The sequence below is a fragment of the Microcaecilia unicolor genome, chromosome 2 (genome assembly GCF_901765095.1).
Source record: "Microcaecilia unicolor chromosome 2, aMicUni1.1, whole genome shotgun sequence".
In the NCBI taxonomy this organism is placed as follows: domain Eukaryota; kingdom Metazoa; phylum Chordata; class Amphibia; order Gymnophiona; family Siphonopidae; genus Microcaecilia; species Microcaecilia unicolor.
Genome location: NC_044032.1, coordinates 69,519,342 through 69,537,180, shown reverse-complemented (window position 1 = coordinate 69,537,180; position 17,839 = coordinate 69,519,342). Strand labels below are relative to the sequence as shown.

The 17,839-nt window shown below is 42.4% G+C and overlaps 1 protein-coding gene across 2 annotated transcripts in view; it reads right to left on the bottom strand.

Moving 5' to 3' along the window:
* DNAJC21 (DnaJ heat shock protein family (Hsp40) member C21) overlaps positions 1-17,839 on the bottom strand; it is a 132,310-nt gene that overhangs the window by 90,488 nt on the left and 23,983 nt on the right. For both annotated transcript variants that reach the window (XM_030193022.1, XM_030193023.1), the window contains exons 3-5: positions 15,879-16,002; positions 10,102-10,224; positions 2,371-2,675 (exon numbers count right to left, since the gene is read on the bottom strand). In XM_030193022.1, coding sequence (XP_030048882.1) covers positions 2,371-2,675; positions 10,102-10,224; positions 15,879-16,002 — 552 coding nt within the window. The remainder of the gene's footprint in view (positions 1-2,370; positions 2,676-10,101; positions 10,225-15,878; positions 16,003-17,839) is intronic.

Genomic DNA, 17,839 nt, shown 5'->3' with positions numbered 1-17,839 from the left:
AGGGAAAAACCCCTAGATATAATTTGATTGTTGCTAATAATCATGCAAGGGAAATACAGATGCAATGGTGGTTGGTGACTCCCAGGGTTAAAATGAGGTGTGAAGTGCAATATTTTCATTTGAAGCTAAAGAGAGAAGTAGGGACCAGTTAAGGAGATTTCAAATACCTAACTTCCTGGTTCTACTACAAATAATTTCTACAGCGCTACCAGACGTACGCAGCGCTTTACAATTGAACATGAAGAAAAGACAGTCCCTGCTCAAAAGAGCTTACAATCTCAACTCTCCCCAACCTGCAGCACTTATGGTTGTTAAGAAAAGCACAAACATGCTGTCAAATCTTCAGTGACACTTCCCAGCTGTTGGCGATAACAGAACCAGTGATTTAGGTACCAAAGCTCAGTCAGACATACATACAATCAAACTGTCTCAATGCATGGCTGTGCTTTGTATAGCATACTAATCCCTGAAAGAGATTCCTGAGGGAATCAAAATCTTGCTTTATATTATACTTCAATAAATTCACTTCATCTACATATTTCTGCTGGAATATGGCCCACCACAACTACAAGAAAGCACAAGGGCAGACAGTCTGCAAGCTCCAAGATGGAAAATATATAAAGCAGATCGTTGAAAAAACAAAATATATTTTATTGATAAAAACCAATTAAAATATGCATACAATAGCCCAACACAGGCCGTGTTTCGCCCAATTGGGCTGCGTTTTTTCAGCGCTTTCAGAGATAAGAGGCTGTTCGTTTGACTTCATGTCAATTACTATTGGTTTTGGCATCTCTGGATGAGCTGTTTTTTCAAGATAGAATCAAGGTGATCGTCTGTATATTCTGTTACAGTCGTTCTCATTTTTATCATCATTATACTTCAATAGTGAAGGATTATTGTGTAGCCCCTGAAGCAGCCCAGTTGGGCGAAACACGGCCTGTGTCGGGCTATTGTATACATATTTTAATTGGTTTTTATCAATAAAATATATTTTGGTTTTTCAACGATCTGCTTTATATATTTTCCACCACAACTACAGCCATAGTTTGATAATGAAGTATATGAATTCTAGACTATCCTTTGCATTATATCCTTTCAGTCTTTTCCACACAAACACACAACTCCAAATTAGTCAGTCATGCCAGCAAGGCAATAGCTGTGTTACACCACTGCTTGCTCACTCATTCTCTTGCAATGTCATTGCTTCAGGACTATAACTATACACTTGCCCCCAAAACAGAGAATAGGTGTGACTCCTACTGGACAGAATGTAGTCATCAGAAGAATACAAGGGAAACAGCATATTTCTAGAGCAGAGACCTTAGGAAAATATACGTTTAAGGGGGCTGGAGGTTTTACTTGACTTGCTGTTTTAACAAACTGCTTGTACAGAGCATTGTTTCTCTTTTCTGCTCATATCTTTTCATTCTGTATTTTGTTACTTTGCACTTCTTTGTATGCATAATATTCAATGTGAAAAATACAATAAAAGTTAAAAACATGTTTTTAGTATTCTGTTAACCAAAATAAATTAAGTTACTTATATCAGGCTAGAACAAGAGATACTGACTTTTTCTTCACCCTTCAACTTATTTTGCTGGTTTCTATCCTCTTCTGGTCTTCTCTATGCTGTTTTTGATTTAGAAATTTATTTTATTGTAAATTCTCTAGTACCCAAAATGCAGGCAGTATAGAAAGTTTTGTAATAAAGTAAAAGTAAATTTGATATAAACAAGAACTTCGCTGCACTTCAAAAGTAGAGTTGTACTGAATAGCATATTTTACTATTCGTCCAAAATACGAATAATGGGCATTGAGCTTTAGCATAACAAATAATAGAAAAAGTAACATGAAATCAGAGATCAAGTGTTTATTTCAGTAGGATTTAGCACAGGACAGCCCCGAATCATTCGTATTCAAATTTAAATCCCTATACGGTCAAATACGAATAATGTATTTGGGGCCAAATCGAATATGAATATTGGATACAGTCTTAAGATGAAGGTGTGGGCTTCATTTGGCTGTGTAAATACTGATCTACCTGGTTAACTTACTTCTCTGAAAAACTACCCAGCCTTTCCCAGGCCAAAACTTGAGTGGGGATCAAGAGCGCATAGACCTTTAGCCAGTAATAACATAGGCAGACTCGGGGCATGTTTAGGTCAGGGAAGGGAAATAAAAACATTCTCATATTGTTGCAAAAAAACTGTCACAATTGCAAACCACCACTCCAGACAGCAAAAGCTCATCACAACTCACTTCACCCTTCACACTCATCCAGAGAGATCTCTACAGTACTCCTCTAGCACAGGAATGATAACTGCTTAAAAATAAACCATTAAATGAGTGTACTGCTTGCTTACATACTTAGCTTGCTGTAGTTTCTGCTGTCTCCGAAGCTGTTCTACCTTCTTGGCTTTCTCTGCATTCTGTTCCTCCACAAGCTTCCGATGTGCCTGCACTCTTCTGTCCCGCTTGCGGATAAAGGCCACTAGCTCACGGACCAGTTCGTTCCTCTCCTTCCTAGCTTTGTCTCGTGTTTTCTTGTTCTCTTTTTCCATGGCTCGTTTCTCCCATCGATTTGATGCTTGTCGTGTATCGTACTCCTCTTTCCATGCAAAATTCTTCTGGGTACAGAAACTTTGCCAGTATGCATAAAACAGATGAACCACCTACAAAGAGTGGAGACATATATATCTAAAATGTATTTCTGACAACAGCAAAGGCAAAGAGAAAATCTATTAAAACATATGACTAGTGGAAATACTTAATTTTAAGGGAAAATCTTTCAGACACCAAGAGTATTTGCAAAATCTGCAGGTATATTAATCCATATACTTTGCACAAATTCTCAAATGGAATATTTTCCCTTTTAACTCTGAATAAAGAAAAGTACCTGCAAAGATTTGCAATGGATTTTATCCCTTCCACAAAACGTACAGCTTTGAAAATGTAAAACTATATGTGTTTTAGCTTTCTGTGCCCTACTCCCACTCAAAGCTGAAACATGTATACGTTTATCAAAGAGAGGGTGGACAATTTGTAGACAGTCTAGCTACGTAAGTAAACTGCCAGAGTTTGCCTTTTAAGGCGCTTCCAGGTCCAGGAATATATTAGTCACACTTCCAAGTATTTGTGCAAATTGTTTTCTAAATGTTCTCCTTCCCCTCTCAGTTCATCCTCATTTGTTATGACCTGGTGAATGTGAGCCCTTGAGCCCCGACTGAGCACGGCGAAGATGAAGTGGCACCGCACTCGATCAGGCAGCCAGACAACCCCTAGCTTCACCTGGGGAGCGACCACCGTTCCCTGGGAGTTGAGCCCCCAGGTGCAGGCGGCCACCAGGACTTCTGGAACCGGCGGGGTTGCACAACCGCTGACCAGGCTGGCAGGCAGGCAGACACAGTCCAGGAGCAAAGAGTCAGTGAAGCACCAAAACAGAGAGCAATCCGAAAGTCTGGGCAGGCAGCAACACAACGCATGGTCAGTAAACAATCCAAGGTCAGGAACACAGGAAAACACTGGAACAGATGAAGACCACAACCTCTATGCGAATAGAAGCCGAAGCATGGAAGGACTGGAAACAGGGCTTTAAATAGAGCAGGAATTAGGCTCAACCATGAGCAGCTGTTCCAAGATGGCTGCCCCCATCAGCAGAGGTGCCTACATCCAAATATGGGCTTCCTTCCTGACCTCATTACTCCAAGATGGCTGCCCCCTCCTGAGCTAGCCAAGATGGCTGCTGTCCATGATCCAACCCGGATGATGGCTGCTAGGTTAGGAAACAGAAACCAACCCATCCTGGAGAAGTGTAGCAGAGCGTAACACATTTACCCTCCATAACATTTCAGGTCCACCAGCAGAGCTCCACTCTTTGCGAATTTCTCTACTCATTCATTCAGTTGACCGATCAAAGTGTTTCTGCACTTCTAGACTGGGATGCTCTATGTTCACAACCAAGACTGATGCAAAGTACAGTATCCAGAAGGAGGGAGACAGAAAGAGAGGGGGGTCTGTATTGGGATAAGTACTATTTAACATTTATAAATAATCTGGAAATGGGAACGACAAGTGAGGTGATTAAATATTCAGAATACATAAAACTACTCAAAGTTGTTAAAATGAATGCGGACTGCGAGAAATTAAAGGAAGACCTTAGGAAATTGGAAGGCATCCAAATGACAGATGAAATGTAATGTGGTCAAGTGCAAATTGATGTACACTGGGCAAAGTAATCCAAATCATAGTTGATGTTAGGTTCTAATTTAGGAGTCACCACACACACAAAAAAGAAGATCTAAGTGTCATCGTGGACAATACACTGAAACCTTCTGCTCAGTGTGTGGCAGTGGCCATAAAAAAAGCAAACAAATTGCAAGGAATTATTAGGAAAGGGCTAGACATAACACAAAGATTATTATAGTGCCTCTGTATCACTCCATGGCGCAACCTCACTCAGAGTATTATGTGCAATTCTGGCCACTGCACCTTAAAGATATAGAGGAATTAGAAAAGGTTCAAAGGCGGTGACCAAAAATGGTTAAGGAGGATGGAACTTCACTTATATGAAGAAAGTCTTAAGAGCAATGTTTCCTCTAAGGAGTGGCCTGTGTGAAAACTTTTTTTTGTGTGAGCAACAAGTTTTAAAAACCAACAAATTTTGAGCACCAGTATTAGCAATGCATTTCCGTATATAGCCCCCAAAAACCCTCAAAACACATTTTTGTGAGCAATCATGTAAAATCTTTGAGCAATGCTCCTAAAATGTATGAGCAATCGCTCATGCTCTCCGCTTAGAGGGAACATTACTTAAGAAGTTAGGGCTCTTCAGCTTGAAGAGATGGCTGAGGAGGATATGACAGAGGTCTACAAAATCCTGAGTGAAGTAGAATGGGTAAAAGTAAATCAATGGTTTACACCTTCATAAAGTACAAAGATCAGGAGACACGCCATGAAGTTACATAGTCGCACAGGAGAATATATTTTTTCACTCAACAATAGTTAAGCTCTGGAACTCATTGCCAGAGGATGTGGTAAGGAGAAATTATCTTACCTGATAATTTTCTTCCCTTTAGCCCTACCAGACCAATCCAGGCTAATACTTATACAGACTTATACGGTCTGTGCCAGAGGCTGTGGTTGGGAGGCGGGGCTGGTGGTTGGGAGGCGGGGATAGTGCTGGGCAGACTTATACGGTCTGTGCCCTGAACAGCATAGGTACAAATCAAAGTAGGGTATACACAAAAAGTAGCACACATGAGTTGTCTTGTTGGGCAGACTGGATGGACCGTGCAGGTCTTTTTCTGCCGTCATCTACTATGTTACTATGTCCATCCACCAGGGGAAGAAGACTGAGAAAAAAAAAAACAGTTCCAAGTATTTCACTTCCTTAAAGTTATCGTGCAGCCTGGAATGATCAGTATTTCAAAAAGCCAAGCAAAGGTGCCCATGGTATCGAAAGTGAACATTGCAAACGCCATAGTCAGTGAAGCCACTTGGCATTAGCTGCAACACGTAGCGTGACTCTTACTCAACTTACAGGCATCTGGTTGAGTCAGGATATCCACTCTGAAGTAAAACAAACAAAGAAAAGGAGGAGAAAACCTCCACGGATGGAGCAAACCGTTGACTATATTAAAAAATCATCTGGTTCTTATCTTCATTGAGCCACTTTGAACTGTGATATGAAGCATGGCCCTGACTCAGCTGACATCCAGATATTCCACCGAGTCAGAAGATGTGGTCTGCGCTATAACCAGTAGTATGGCTCGTTCTCAAATGACATCCAGATATTTTCATCAAGTCAGGAGATGTGGCCTTAACTATAAACCAGTACTATGGCTTGTACTCAACTGACACAAAGAGGTATCACTAAGTCAGAAGACCTGTCCAGAACTGTAATAGTGTTGCTCACATCCCAATGACATATAGATATAGCAATAAGACAGGAGACATGACCAAAGAAAAAATGACCTGGAAATCCAAGAAATGAACACTATGCAGAGGATACACTCAAGAAAAAAACAAACAAACAAAAAAAAACAAGTGGAGACGGAGAGCACAATAAGTGCCTCATGGGATGGAATGCTCCCTGGCCAGCTGGTATTTCTCATAACAAAGCAGAAGGAAATAGTAGTAGAACATTTCTCTTTCCCCACAGGAAACATCATCAGACTGAACCCAAACTGAGACCTTGACTGCAGAAAGTGCACTAAAAATAGAAACAGGCAAGAACCACAAGGACCAACAGACAGAACTACCAAGAACATGCTGACAGAAACAAGAAGGGGGGGGGGGGGGGGGGGCGGGGACCTGGATTCATCTGCTGAGTCTGAAGTAAAGAAAATTATCAGATAAGACAATTTTTCATTCCTTAGCACCAACAGCACATAAATCCAGAGATTAGAGTGAAGTAGCAGAGCAGCCCTAAATAGGGTGGGAAACAGATGCTCCTGCTGACAGAACCGACACCTCAAAAGCAGTGTCCGCATGGGAAGAGACATCCACACAGTAATGCCTGGAGAAGGTACGAACAGACGACCCATGTCGCCGCCCTGCAAATTTCATCCAAAGAAATTAAATGCACCCCCGACTACAAAGTGGCAACCGCCCAAGTAGAAAGTGCCCGCAAATGAGCCGGAAGCAGTTTACCCACTAACAAATAGGCTGAAACAATGGTGTCCTTAACCTAGTGAGCAATAGTCGCTTTCAATGACGACGCCCCTTAATGAGGCCCAGTGTGAAGCACGAACAAGTGATCAGACTCACGAAGCTCACTGGTCACCTCCAGATAACGAAGAAGAACCTGGGCATTAAGAAGGAGCAGGAAGTTATAGTCCTACAGGTACAAATCCCCCCCAAAAGGTGGAGAGAAACAATGGTTGATTAAGATGAAAGATAGACACCACCTTAGGAAGAAAAAAAGAGGGAACTGTGTGCTATGTCACCTCTTCGGGTGAGAAGCTTAGAAAAGGATCCCAACATGACAAAGCTTGAAACTCTGAGAATTGGCATGCCGGCAACATGGCAACAAGACTGACCGCTTTGAGAGTCAAAGTAGAGATCTGCAACAGCTCAAAAGAAGCCTTCTGAAGGGCACAAAGCACCAGATTAAGGTTCCACTCCGGATACTGAGGGTGTACTGGAGGCTTAAGACGATTCATTCCCTTCAAAAAACAAGCGGCAACTGGATGTGACGCCAAGGACAAATGAAGCAGCTTGCCTCCATAACAAACCAAGGCTGCCACCTGCACCCGGAGAGAGTTGCAAGTCAGACCTTTTCCAAAGCCATTCTGCAAGAAGGCCAAAATCTGGGGAAGAGAAGACTGAAAGGGAGAAATTGCCCGTTCTGCACACCACGTCTCAAAGAGTCGCTACACCCACGCATAAGCCGCAGAGGTAGATCACTTCTTTGCCTGAAGAAGCATAGCAATGACTTCTGGAGAATACCCTTTCCTCCTCAACTTCACCTGCTCAAGAGCCAAGCCATAAGACCAAAGCAGGAGATCCTCCATCTGAATTGGGCCCTGAACCAGAAGATCGGGACAAAGGGGCAATCAAAGGGGCTTGTTCACTAGCAACTGGTCCAAGTCCGCATACCATGGTTGTCGTGGCCAATCTGGCACAACGAGAATTACATGCCCCGGATGGTACAAAATTTGCTGTAGTACTCTAACATGGGCCATGGAGGTAATACATGGAGACAATACAAACAAAAAAGTGAGGACAAATGTGGAGGGAATCCAAAATGCTTTATTAATAACCATAAAACGACCCACAGCTGAAGAAGGGCATTGAGCCCCTCTGCACTATATTCCCACCTCCTGCTGAAAAACTGCATGGTTTTGGCATTGTGGCGAGTTGCCATGAGATCCATGATCAGTGTCCCCCATTTGCCCATGATCAGTTGAAATGCCGACTCCACCAGCTCCCATTCACCTGGGTCCAAGATATGTCTGCTCAGGAGGAGTAGCCTAGTGGTCAGTGCAGTGGACTTTGATCCTGGGGAACTGAGTTTGATTCCCACTGTAGTTCCTTGTGACTCTGGGCAAGTCACTTAACCCTCCTTTGCCCCTGGTACAAAATAAGTACCTGAATATATGTAAACCGCTTTGAATGTAGTTGCAAAAACCTCAGAAAGGCAGTATATCAAATCCCATTTCCATTCCATTATATATTCTACACCCCCACAATGTGCGCCACCTAGAGCTGCTGTACATGAGATTCTGCCCAACAACCGAGCAGGTGGGCGAGAGCTAGGGCTGACCTGTATGTGCCCTCTTGCCAGTTGACATAAGCCACTGCCTTCATGTTGTCAGAGAGGACACGAACCGGCTTGCCCTCTACCAGGGCTTGAAACTCCAACAGAGAGAAGCGTACCACTCGAAGCTTCAACCAATTGATTGGCCACCTGGACTCCTCCATGGACCACTGACCTTGAGCCACTTGGCGGAGACAATGAGCACCCCATCCTGTCAGGCTCGAATTGGTGATCACTACTGTTCACTCCAGAGTCGCCAGTGGAAGGTCTCTGAGCAAACTGGAATCCAGCAGCCACTAATCCATGCTGCACTGTGCTGTGCTGCTCTCGCCTAGCATAGCTCCAGATTGTAAACTTCTGATACCGGGGACCAACGACTGAGGAGAGATTGAAATAATGGTTGCATGTGCGCTCGGGGCCATGGCACCACGTCCAAGGTCGCCTCCATTAACCCGAGAACCTGAACATAGTCCCAAACGTGAGGTACAGGACAGTGAAGACGACAAATTTGCCCCTGCAACTTGCTGCACCGTTGCTCCAGCAAAAAGACCCTGCCCTGAGCTGTGTCAAACCTAACCCTACTCTAGCACCTGAAAGGGAACTAGCTGACTCTTGGGTAGATTAATGACCCAACCCAACAACTGCAAGGCAGATAGGACCCAAGTCCTGGCCTGTCTGCTCTCCTGAACTGAAGATGCCCTGATCAGCCAATCATCCAGATACCACACGGAAGTCCCATTTCACAGCACACAGTCATCAACCAAGAAAAAGGGAGTGGACATTTTTTTTTTTTGGGGGGGGGAGGGACCCATACTACCAAGTGTCATCCTAGCTGGGGAATAAGACAGGCATAGTATGGTAGAAAATGAGCTTCAATCAACCAACAAAGACCCCCTACTCGGCTGGCACCCGGACAAACCGGAGCAGAAGCCAAGTAACAAGAACCAAGGAGGAGTTGCACGATCCATCCACCTGGAGACAGAGAAAAATACTCATCATTCCAGGCTGTATACCCTTAAGGGGGCAAATTACTTGGAACTATTTTTTTCTCTCTCCTTCCACTGGTGAATGAACATAACCAATTAGTGTGGACTGCTCTGGTAGAGATGACAAGGAAAAGCAGTTAGCATACCTGGGTTTAAAAAAAATTTGGGCAAGTTCTTGAAGAAAAATTCCATAACCTGCTATTAAGATAGACATAGGGAAAGCCACTATTTTATCATTGGGATCAGTAGCATAGAATGTTGCTACTCTTTAGGATTCTGCCAGTTTCTTGTGACCTGGATTGGCCACTGTTGAAAGAAGGAGACAAGGCTAGATGGAACATCAATCTGACCCAGGGTAGCTATTCTTATGTTCTTATGACAAGTACATTAAAAATATCTCCAGATATTTAATGTAAAACAATAAAAATGTTAAAAAAAGGTATAGAGCTCAATCAGAGAGCGAAGGGGAAAAAAAGGATCAGCATGGATTTCAATCATGCTGCCATAACTAACATTATTCTTGTGCTCATGTTACATTCTGGTAAACTTGCTTTGTTTCTCACAGCTTCCTATCTAGTCACACTACACTGTTGGGCATATTTTCAAAGCACTTAGCCTTCCAAAGTTCCATAGGTTTCTATGGAACTTTGGAAGGCTAAGTGCTTTGAAAATATGCCTCTGTGTTTGTTACAAAGCAGTCTTAATACCATCAAAAAGTGATCGAATAAGCAGACATGCAGCAGGAATTCAGTCCTCTGCTTCTGCACAAGGGTTTTTCCAAGTGCACATCATCCCATGTAAGATCTCTGTCTGACTAGTAAATGCCTTAGGCTCTCTGGGTATTGATTTTACCGTGTCATAGTCACTTTGAGAATCACCAAAAGTAGGGAATTCCTCTATGTCCTCTTCATTCTTACATTCCATCTCTTCCTTTACTATCATTTCAAAGATATTTCGATACACTGTATAAAAGCCCTGAAAGAAAGAAAGTTAGCTATTATCCACAAAAAGTGAAATGTCTATCTATGAAAACAGAATTATGGCTCATTAGCTTTCCTCCACTTGCACTGGATAGTAGACATGGAGGCATGTTTTCAAAGCAGTTAGACTTACTTACAAAGTTAAATAATAACTTATGGCACTTTGTAAGTCTAAGTGCTTTGAAAATGAGTCCCTTAGTAAATTTGTTTACTTACATATGAGAACTTTATACTCGCCTATCAAATGGGTTCATTTTCAAAAAGCTTAACTGGCTAAGTTCTGGAATTAGCCAGCTAAAAACTCTTACAAATTGGCCCTTCAATCCCACTCACAGAAAAAGCAGAATTGCATCTAATTGGACAAATTTTGTCAGGCTAGATTTAGGAATATTTTCAGTTGAAAACCTAGAGTGTTAAGTTCCTCTGAAAATGTTCCTAAAAGACAACCAGTTTTCTCTGCTATTCAGCTGCTCCTTTATCTTCTGTACTGTGCTAAAGCAAAAAGTGAATGATTTACATGTTGAATGCCTGTAGCACTGAAGTAGACCATTGGTCTGACCTAGTATGGCATAAAAACTGATGAGGTATTTAAGTTCAACCTTCTAAGCATTTGTGAAACTGACTGTTATTCTATTGTTTCTACCCTCTTAGTCAATGTTTTTTTTTCCTAGCAAAAAAAAAAAAAAAAAAAAAAAAAAAAAGGTGTTAGTACTCATATGCAGGGCCATTCTTAAAGGGTGTGGGTAACCACCCAGGCACCCATCCCCACAATAACTCTGCTCCCTGCAACCAGCCACAGAATTTATGAAAAAGCAGCATCGCAAGTATTACACCATTTCTTAGAACACACCTTTTATGGTGGCCGGGGAGGGGGGAAGGAGGAGAGCAACCTGGACTGCTATAAATCCCTACACAAAAGAACACGCTCACCTTGGTCACATATGCAGAACACAGACAGAGCTTCAAACACAGAATAAATGACCACAAATTAAAACAGAAACATGCACACAAAAACTAACTGAAAACCCCAAGAAGTTGGATTCTGCTTGCACTACAACACTGACAAAATAGAAAGGCATTTCTTCCTGTACTGTACAAAATACAAAGAGATTAGAGATGCTGCACATTCATTATTTCCAATGCTGGCATAATGAAATCAATTAACCAGAACTAAACAACTTTTCCATTTTATTGTCTGGTCAGCTTTGTAGGCCTCTGCTGCTCGCGTCTCCCACATTTTGCAGAACATTTTGTGCAGGCTGCAGTAAATACATCCACATTCTCCTATGGTTCTTTAGGTACTGGCTGAAAACACTGCTTCTCCTACAGGAGAACTGTGTGGGGATGTATTTGGGATGCAAAGAGCCTGGGCTTTTTCATTAATACTTGGGGACCATGAACTGGTTTTATTAAGCACCAGAAAAGGTGCCAGTACTCAGTACTACAGCATACCCCCTAGAAGCCCTGATCTTATACCAGTAGTCTCTCAGCTCATCTTTGAGTCATTTCCTGCCTCAAGTTGCTTCACTTAATACTACATTATTCCAAAGCCTTCACACCCTTTACCTACTGCCAAAAAAAAAAAAAATTCCTTCATTTCAAAGTAAAAATATATCTTTCATCAATTTCAGTCTAAGGTCTTTGGTTCCACTAGTTTCATGCATCTGAAACACTGCCTCACAGAAATCTCTATAAGTTCCTCCAAATAACACAGAACATGATATTTGGGTAAGCCTGGAACCAAGAAAGGCCAGGGTGCAGACTTTTTTGTTTGGAAGGGAGATTGGGACCTACCAACTCACCAGTGACGAAGTCAGTGCCTCCAAGACACAAGGACCTTCTAAAATGACAAACAAGCAAAAGACGACATTGGATGCCCTCTACAAAACATAATTATACTTCACTGAAGTGTCTTTTGTTTTCTTTTAAGAACAAGCCCATCCCTGCAAAATGCCACATTAATGAGCTGCTTTACATGAATTTGTTCAACAGATTATTAATGTGAATATAAATAACTTTGTGTTTCTTACTGTATCTTATGGAGGGAGGGGGATGGGCTTTCCACCAAAACCTGTTTTGAATGCCTTATGTAAAATGTACGTAACTCCATGCAAAATGTCTTCTGAGCTACTGCTGTTAATTTCCAAGGAAAGTTTTCTGTTTTCTGTGAACCACAGTGAACCCTTTCAGGGGATTCAACAGTATACAAACAATAAATTTAATTGAAATTGATATTGGTCCTTCTCGCTTTCCTGTGCTATAACAGGGATATACTAAATTAGGGCAGGGGACTTCAAGCCTGAGCTGCCTAATCATCTTTTTTGAGACTCTTCTTTTACCATTAGCTCACCAAGGATGCATTACATGGACTGTTAAGCTTAATTTTCTTTCCATTAGTCCTTCCCACTCACTGTTCCAGAATCTGTGGGAATAGTTGGCTCTATCAACCAGCAGGTGGAGATAGAGAACTGAAAACTGAGTTGAGACATCTCTCTCTGGGCATCCAGTCCAGCTCCTCAGTATTTTATTTTCATACACAAGCAGTAAGAAGACACTCATAATAAAACACAGCCACCTTAAACAACTTGCTAACCTAACACTAACCAGACATGCAAATATAGACTCATCTCTGGACAACTTGTAGAGAACACGAGATATGCAGGAAGCACCATGTAAGGTGAAAGTCATTATTTGACCCATTAAACATCTCAGAAACCTCAGGCAGGCCTCTGGAATAGTGGGAAGGACTAATGGTTTGTTTTAAATTTACTACTTAATAGCTTCATTGCGTGCCCCCTAGTTCTAGTATGTTTGGAAAGAGTAAACAAGCAATTCACATCTGTCTGTTCCAATGCACTCATGACCTGATGATCAAAGTTTAAATGTAGGCACTAGAGGCCACTAGCACCTGCATTTACCAGTGCAGAATAATCAGAGTCTGGCACAGCAAACTCTGTTCATATGGGTGGAATACTGCCACAACCCTACGCCAGCTTGGAGCAGGCGTTAGTGTTAAAGCTTCTCTTCTTCCCCCCCCCCCCCCCCCCACCCAGGCCCTCGGAAGCCATCATGGGGGGGGGGGGGCTGTAAGTCCTGTGGTCCTCCATACCCCCTACCTCCCAAAGTTAAAAAAAAACCCAGGTGGTCCAGCGGGACCCTATTTGTAGCCTCCCCCCCGCCACCCCCCGTACCTTAAGGCAGGAGGAGGGAGTAGCATTTCCTCATTCTGTGAGAGTTGCATTCAAAATGGCGGCACCCCGCCTGGTGCATCATGGGATGCGCTGGGTGGGACTTCCCTATCATATAAGGGAGAAACTTCCTTCTACAGTAGTGAAGCTCTGCCAAGCGCATCCCAGTATGCACCAGGTAGAGCGCTGACATTTTGAAGGCAGTGCTTGCAGGAAGAGGGAGTGCTGCTACCTCCTCGTACATTAAGGTACAGTGAGTTAGAGTTGGCTTGGGGTCTTGAGGTGGCTACAACTAGGGTCCCACTGGATCACCAGGTATATATATATATTTTTTTGTATTGGGGGGAGGGGGGCTGGAGGTCTGATTTTTGTAAGGTCAAATGCCTATCGCAATCCCCAGAATCTTCAATTCCAATTCTAGTTTCAGAGGCATACCATTGAATCTCAACTGCAAACCCGAAATATGAATATAAGGTGAAGTTACAACTAAAAATGTTTCATCCCTGATTAATTTCAATTGTAAACAGGTTGCCCAGTTCTTCACCAGTGTATTGCTATGACTGATGAACTGGTTAATATCATTCTTGGTTTTATCAAAAGGAGAATAAATAGTGATGTAATCTGCTTATGAAAAGCAGTTGATACCCTCCCCCTCCATAAAGAAACCTAGTGTAGACATCCGTACGTTAAACAATATTGGCAAAAGAGGTGACCCTTGTGGTACGCCACTAACTGCTTTCCATTCTCCTGACAACTCCCCCTGCATTTTCACACTATAGGATCTGTTCACAAGAAATCCCCTCAGCCATTCGTACACTTTTCCTTTTAACGTAGGAGGAGGTAGCAGCACTCCCTCTTCCTGCAAGCACTGCCTTCAAAATGTCAGCGCTCTACCTGGTGCATACTGGGATGCGCTTGGCAGAGCTTCACTATTGTAGAAGGAAGTTTCTCCCTTATATGATAGGAAAGTCCCACCCAGCGCATCCCATGATGCACCAGGCAGGGTGCCGCCATTTTGAATGCAACGCTCACAGAATGATGAAATGCTACTCCCTCCTCCTGCCTTAAGGTACGGGGGGTGGGGGGGCTACAAATAGGGTCCCGCTGGACCACCTGGGTTTTTTTTTTTTTAATTTTGGGAGGTAGGGGTATGGAGGACCACAGGACTTACAGCCCCCCCCCCCCCATGATGGTTTCCAAGGGCCAGGGTGGGGGGGGGGTGGGGGGGGAAGAAGAGAAGCTTTAACACTAACGCCTGCTCCAAGCTGGCGTAGGGTTATGGCAGTATTCCACCCATTTGAGCAGAGTTTGCTGTGCCAGACTCTCTGATTATTCTGCACTGGTAAATGCAGGTGCTAGTGGCCTCTAGTGCCTACATTTAAACTTTGATCATCAGGGCATGAGTGCATTGGAACAGACAGATGTGAATTGCTTGTTTACTCTTTCCAAACATACTAGAACTAGGGGGCACGCAATGAAGCTATTAAGTAGTAAATTTAAAACAAACCGGATAAAATATTTCTTCACTTAATGTGTAATTAAATTCTGGAATTCATTATCAGAGAAAGTGGTAAAAGCAGTTAGCTTAGCAGGGTTTAAAAAAAAGGTTTGGCTCATTTCCTAAGGTCCATAAGTCATTATTAAGAGCAGGGTTTAAAAAAAAGGTTTGGCTCATTTCCTAAAAGAAAGGTTCATAAGTCATTATTAAGAGCAGGGTTTAAAAAAAGGTTTGGCTCATTTCCTAAAAGAAAGGTTCATAAGTCATTATTAAGATGGACTTGAGAAATACCATTGCTTATTTGTAGGTTAAGCAGCATAAAATCTGTTTAAATCTTTAAATCTGTCCCCATATGCTTTATGACGAAGATCACTGACCATTTTAATAGCCATTCTCTGGAACGACCTCATCCTGTTTATATCTTTTTGAGGGTACAATATCCAAACCTTTACACAATATTCTAAATGAGTTCTCATCAGTCTTCTACAAGGCATCATCACCTCCCTTTTCCTTTAGTAAGGGGCTACCTTTTTTTCTGAGGAACTCTTAAAATTCCTTCCAGGAGTTAGGCTTGTTTTCTTCCAGCCAGTCTTTCCATAGATAAAACAGGACAGGGGGGCTATGTCATTAGTTTAGACAGGAGAATGTGTAAACAAATTATTTCTCTCTCTGCCTTGGTGGAGTTTTTATCCTATTAAACTGTCACACCCCCATATTTGTGAATTGGGATTTTCCCCATAATTTTAGAATACAGTGATTTACATTGACTTTACTGTAAAGTGTAGGGCCTGCAGATGTTGAGATGGATTTTGTTGTCTTGTAATATTTTCTTCAGAAGAAAACACTTTAAAACCTAAAACAAATGAGTACAAATATTTGCCAGAACAAGCAAAAATCTCTAACACTGAAAACTAGCTGAAATGAATCAAGCTGACATATAAAAAAAAAAAAAAAGAGAACTACCTTTTCATCATCTCCATATCCCGAGTAACAAGTAACTGTAAAGTACTGCAGCAGATCCAAGCTATCATCCTGGTATTCGCCTTGGACACCTCCCTTCAAGAGGGCTTCTCTGTGATTATCATACCTGGCAAAAGACCAGACACCAAGCAGATCAGGACCTTCACTCATTCACTGGGCTACTATTCTCTATAACATAATTAAATGAGGCAGTCTACCATATTTGTTTAGGTCATTCAATAATCTAGAAATATAGGGCTTCTTCCCAGGTAACAGCTTTTTAAACCAGGCAGGTTTCCCCATTAACAGAAATTAGAAAATGATTTCCCACTCTGCTTTAAACTAACACCTTGATAATGAGCACTTGCTGTTATTCAAAAAAACTGCCAGAAAGCACTAAGCATTAAACATTACTGCTGTACACAGAGCTGCCAATTTACACAAAAGTGGGAGGGGGATCTTAGGCTAGCCAATGGTATTAGACAATCCCACTCTGGTACCTGTAGTGCCAACTTCAATGAGCAAAATTAAAGATACATGCAACACTATATATTTAAGTTCACGCCCTGGACTCCAAAAGTGTATCTTTTTTTTTTTTACTGCTACTGTACGTAACTTGGCAGCACTGTGCCAATCTTTCATGTGTGGAGTCATACAAGATTTAACTAATGTCTCTAGTGCAGCAGTTCCTAAACTGTGTGCCATGGCGCCCCAAACTCTCAGGGGTGCTATGGCATATTTTCCTCACCTTCCTCCTGCCATCACCTAAACTGCTATTGCTGCTTCTTTAGATAAGCAAAGCAAGCTGCAGCAAACGAGGGGCCTGACTCTCCATATACTCGGTGAAGGTTTTGCCCCCTTGGACGTCATTTCCTGTTCTGGGGTACGCCCGGCAATCATGTGAACGAAGAGTCCTGCCTCGCAGTGGCTGTAGCTTTCTTTGCTGTTGCTGCTGGTCTAGAGAAGCAGCAGTGGCTGGGATGTATGTGTGTGAGGGGAAGGGGACAGAGGAGGTAGGCACTGGATTGGGGGTAGAAACAGAGAGGGGGCTTAGGCTGGATAGAAGGGGGACAGAGGGCAGAGAGTGGATGGAAGGAGAAGGGCAGACGCTGGATGGAGAGGGGGAAGAGAAGGAGGGCATGTGCAAGAATGCAGGTGTCAGTGGCTAAAGCATGCCACCGATTTGCTCGCTGTGCAAGTAGCATGGAGCTCGGGTCTTGTGCAGTAAACCTCTTCGGCTGGCAGGGCTTGGGCATCCCCACCAGCAAAAGTAGGGTTCAACACTGTTTGTGGGGGGAAGACCTGAGAGGAAATGTGTAACCTAGGGGACACAATGACCCAAAAATGTTTGGGAACCACTGCTCTAGTGTGTGAATACAATACAGAACAGATCTCACTATCATCTCTGGAAATAAAAAAAAAAAAAAAAACTTATATGAAGCTAAACAATTATCTTTGGCTAGGCAGATCGAATAGCAAAATTATTATTAATAATAATAAAAGGAAAGCTGCAAGGGCATGAACTGTAGAAAGAAGGCGGCAACAAATGTGCAAGCTAATGAAAAAATAATCCTTTTTCAATCCAGACAAGAGATTTGTTTACTAGGGACATTGCTGACCATAAATATTGTGGTTGACTCACTAAAGTTGGTCTCTTAACATGTGTTTATGGGAAAAACCCTCAGTGAATCAGGGCCACTGCCTTACACAAGCAGAGCAAGTCGTTGAGGTGATAAACATGTATGACAAGAGCAATAGTGAAGCCATGTGCTGCAATTCAATAGTTTTATGCATATCAATGACACTCAGTATATAAAATGGCTCGCTCCATGTCAACTGGATTATATAAGTATGTAACATCTCTCCAGTTATGTCATTCTTGCCTTCCACAACAGACACAGATCTCCATAAATTGTAAAACCTACTAGAACACTGACCTACCCACTGCTATTCTTGTCATATAT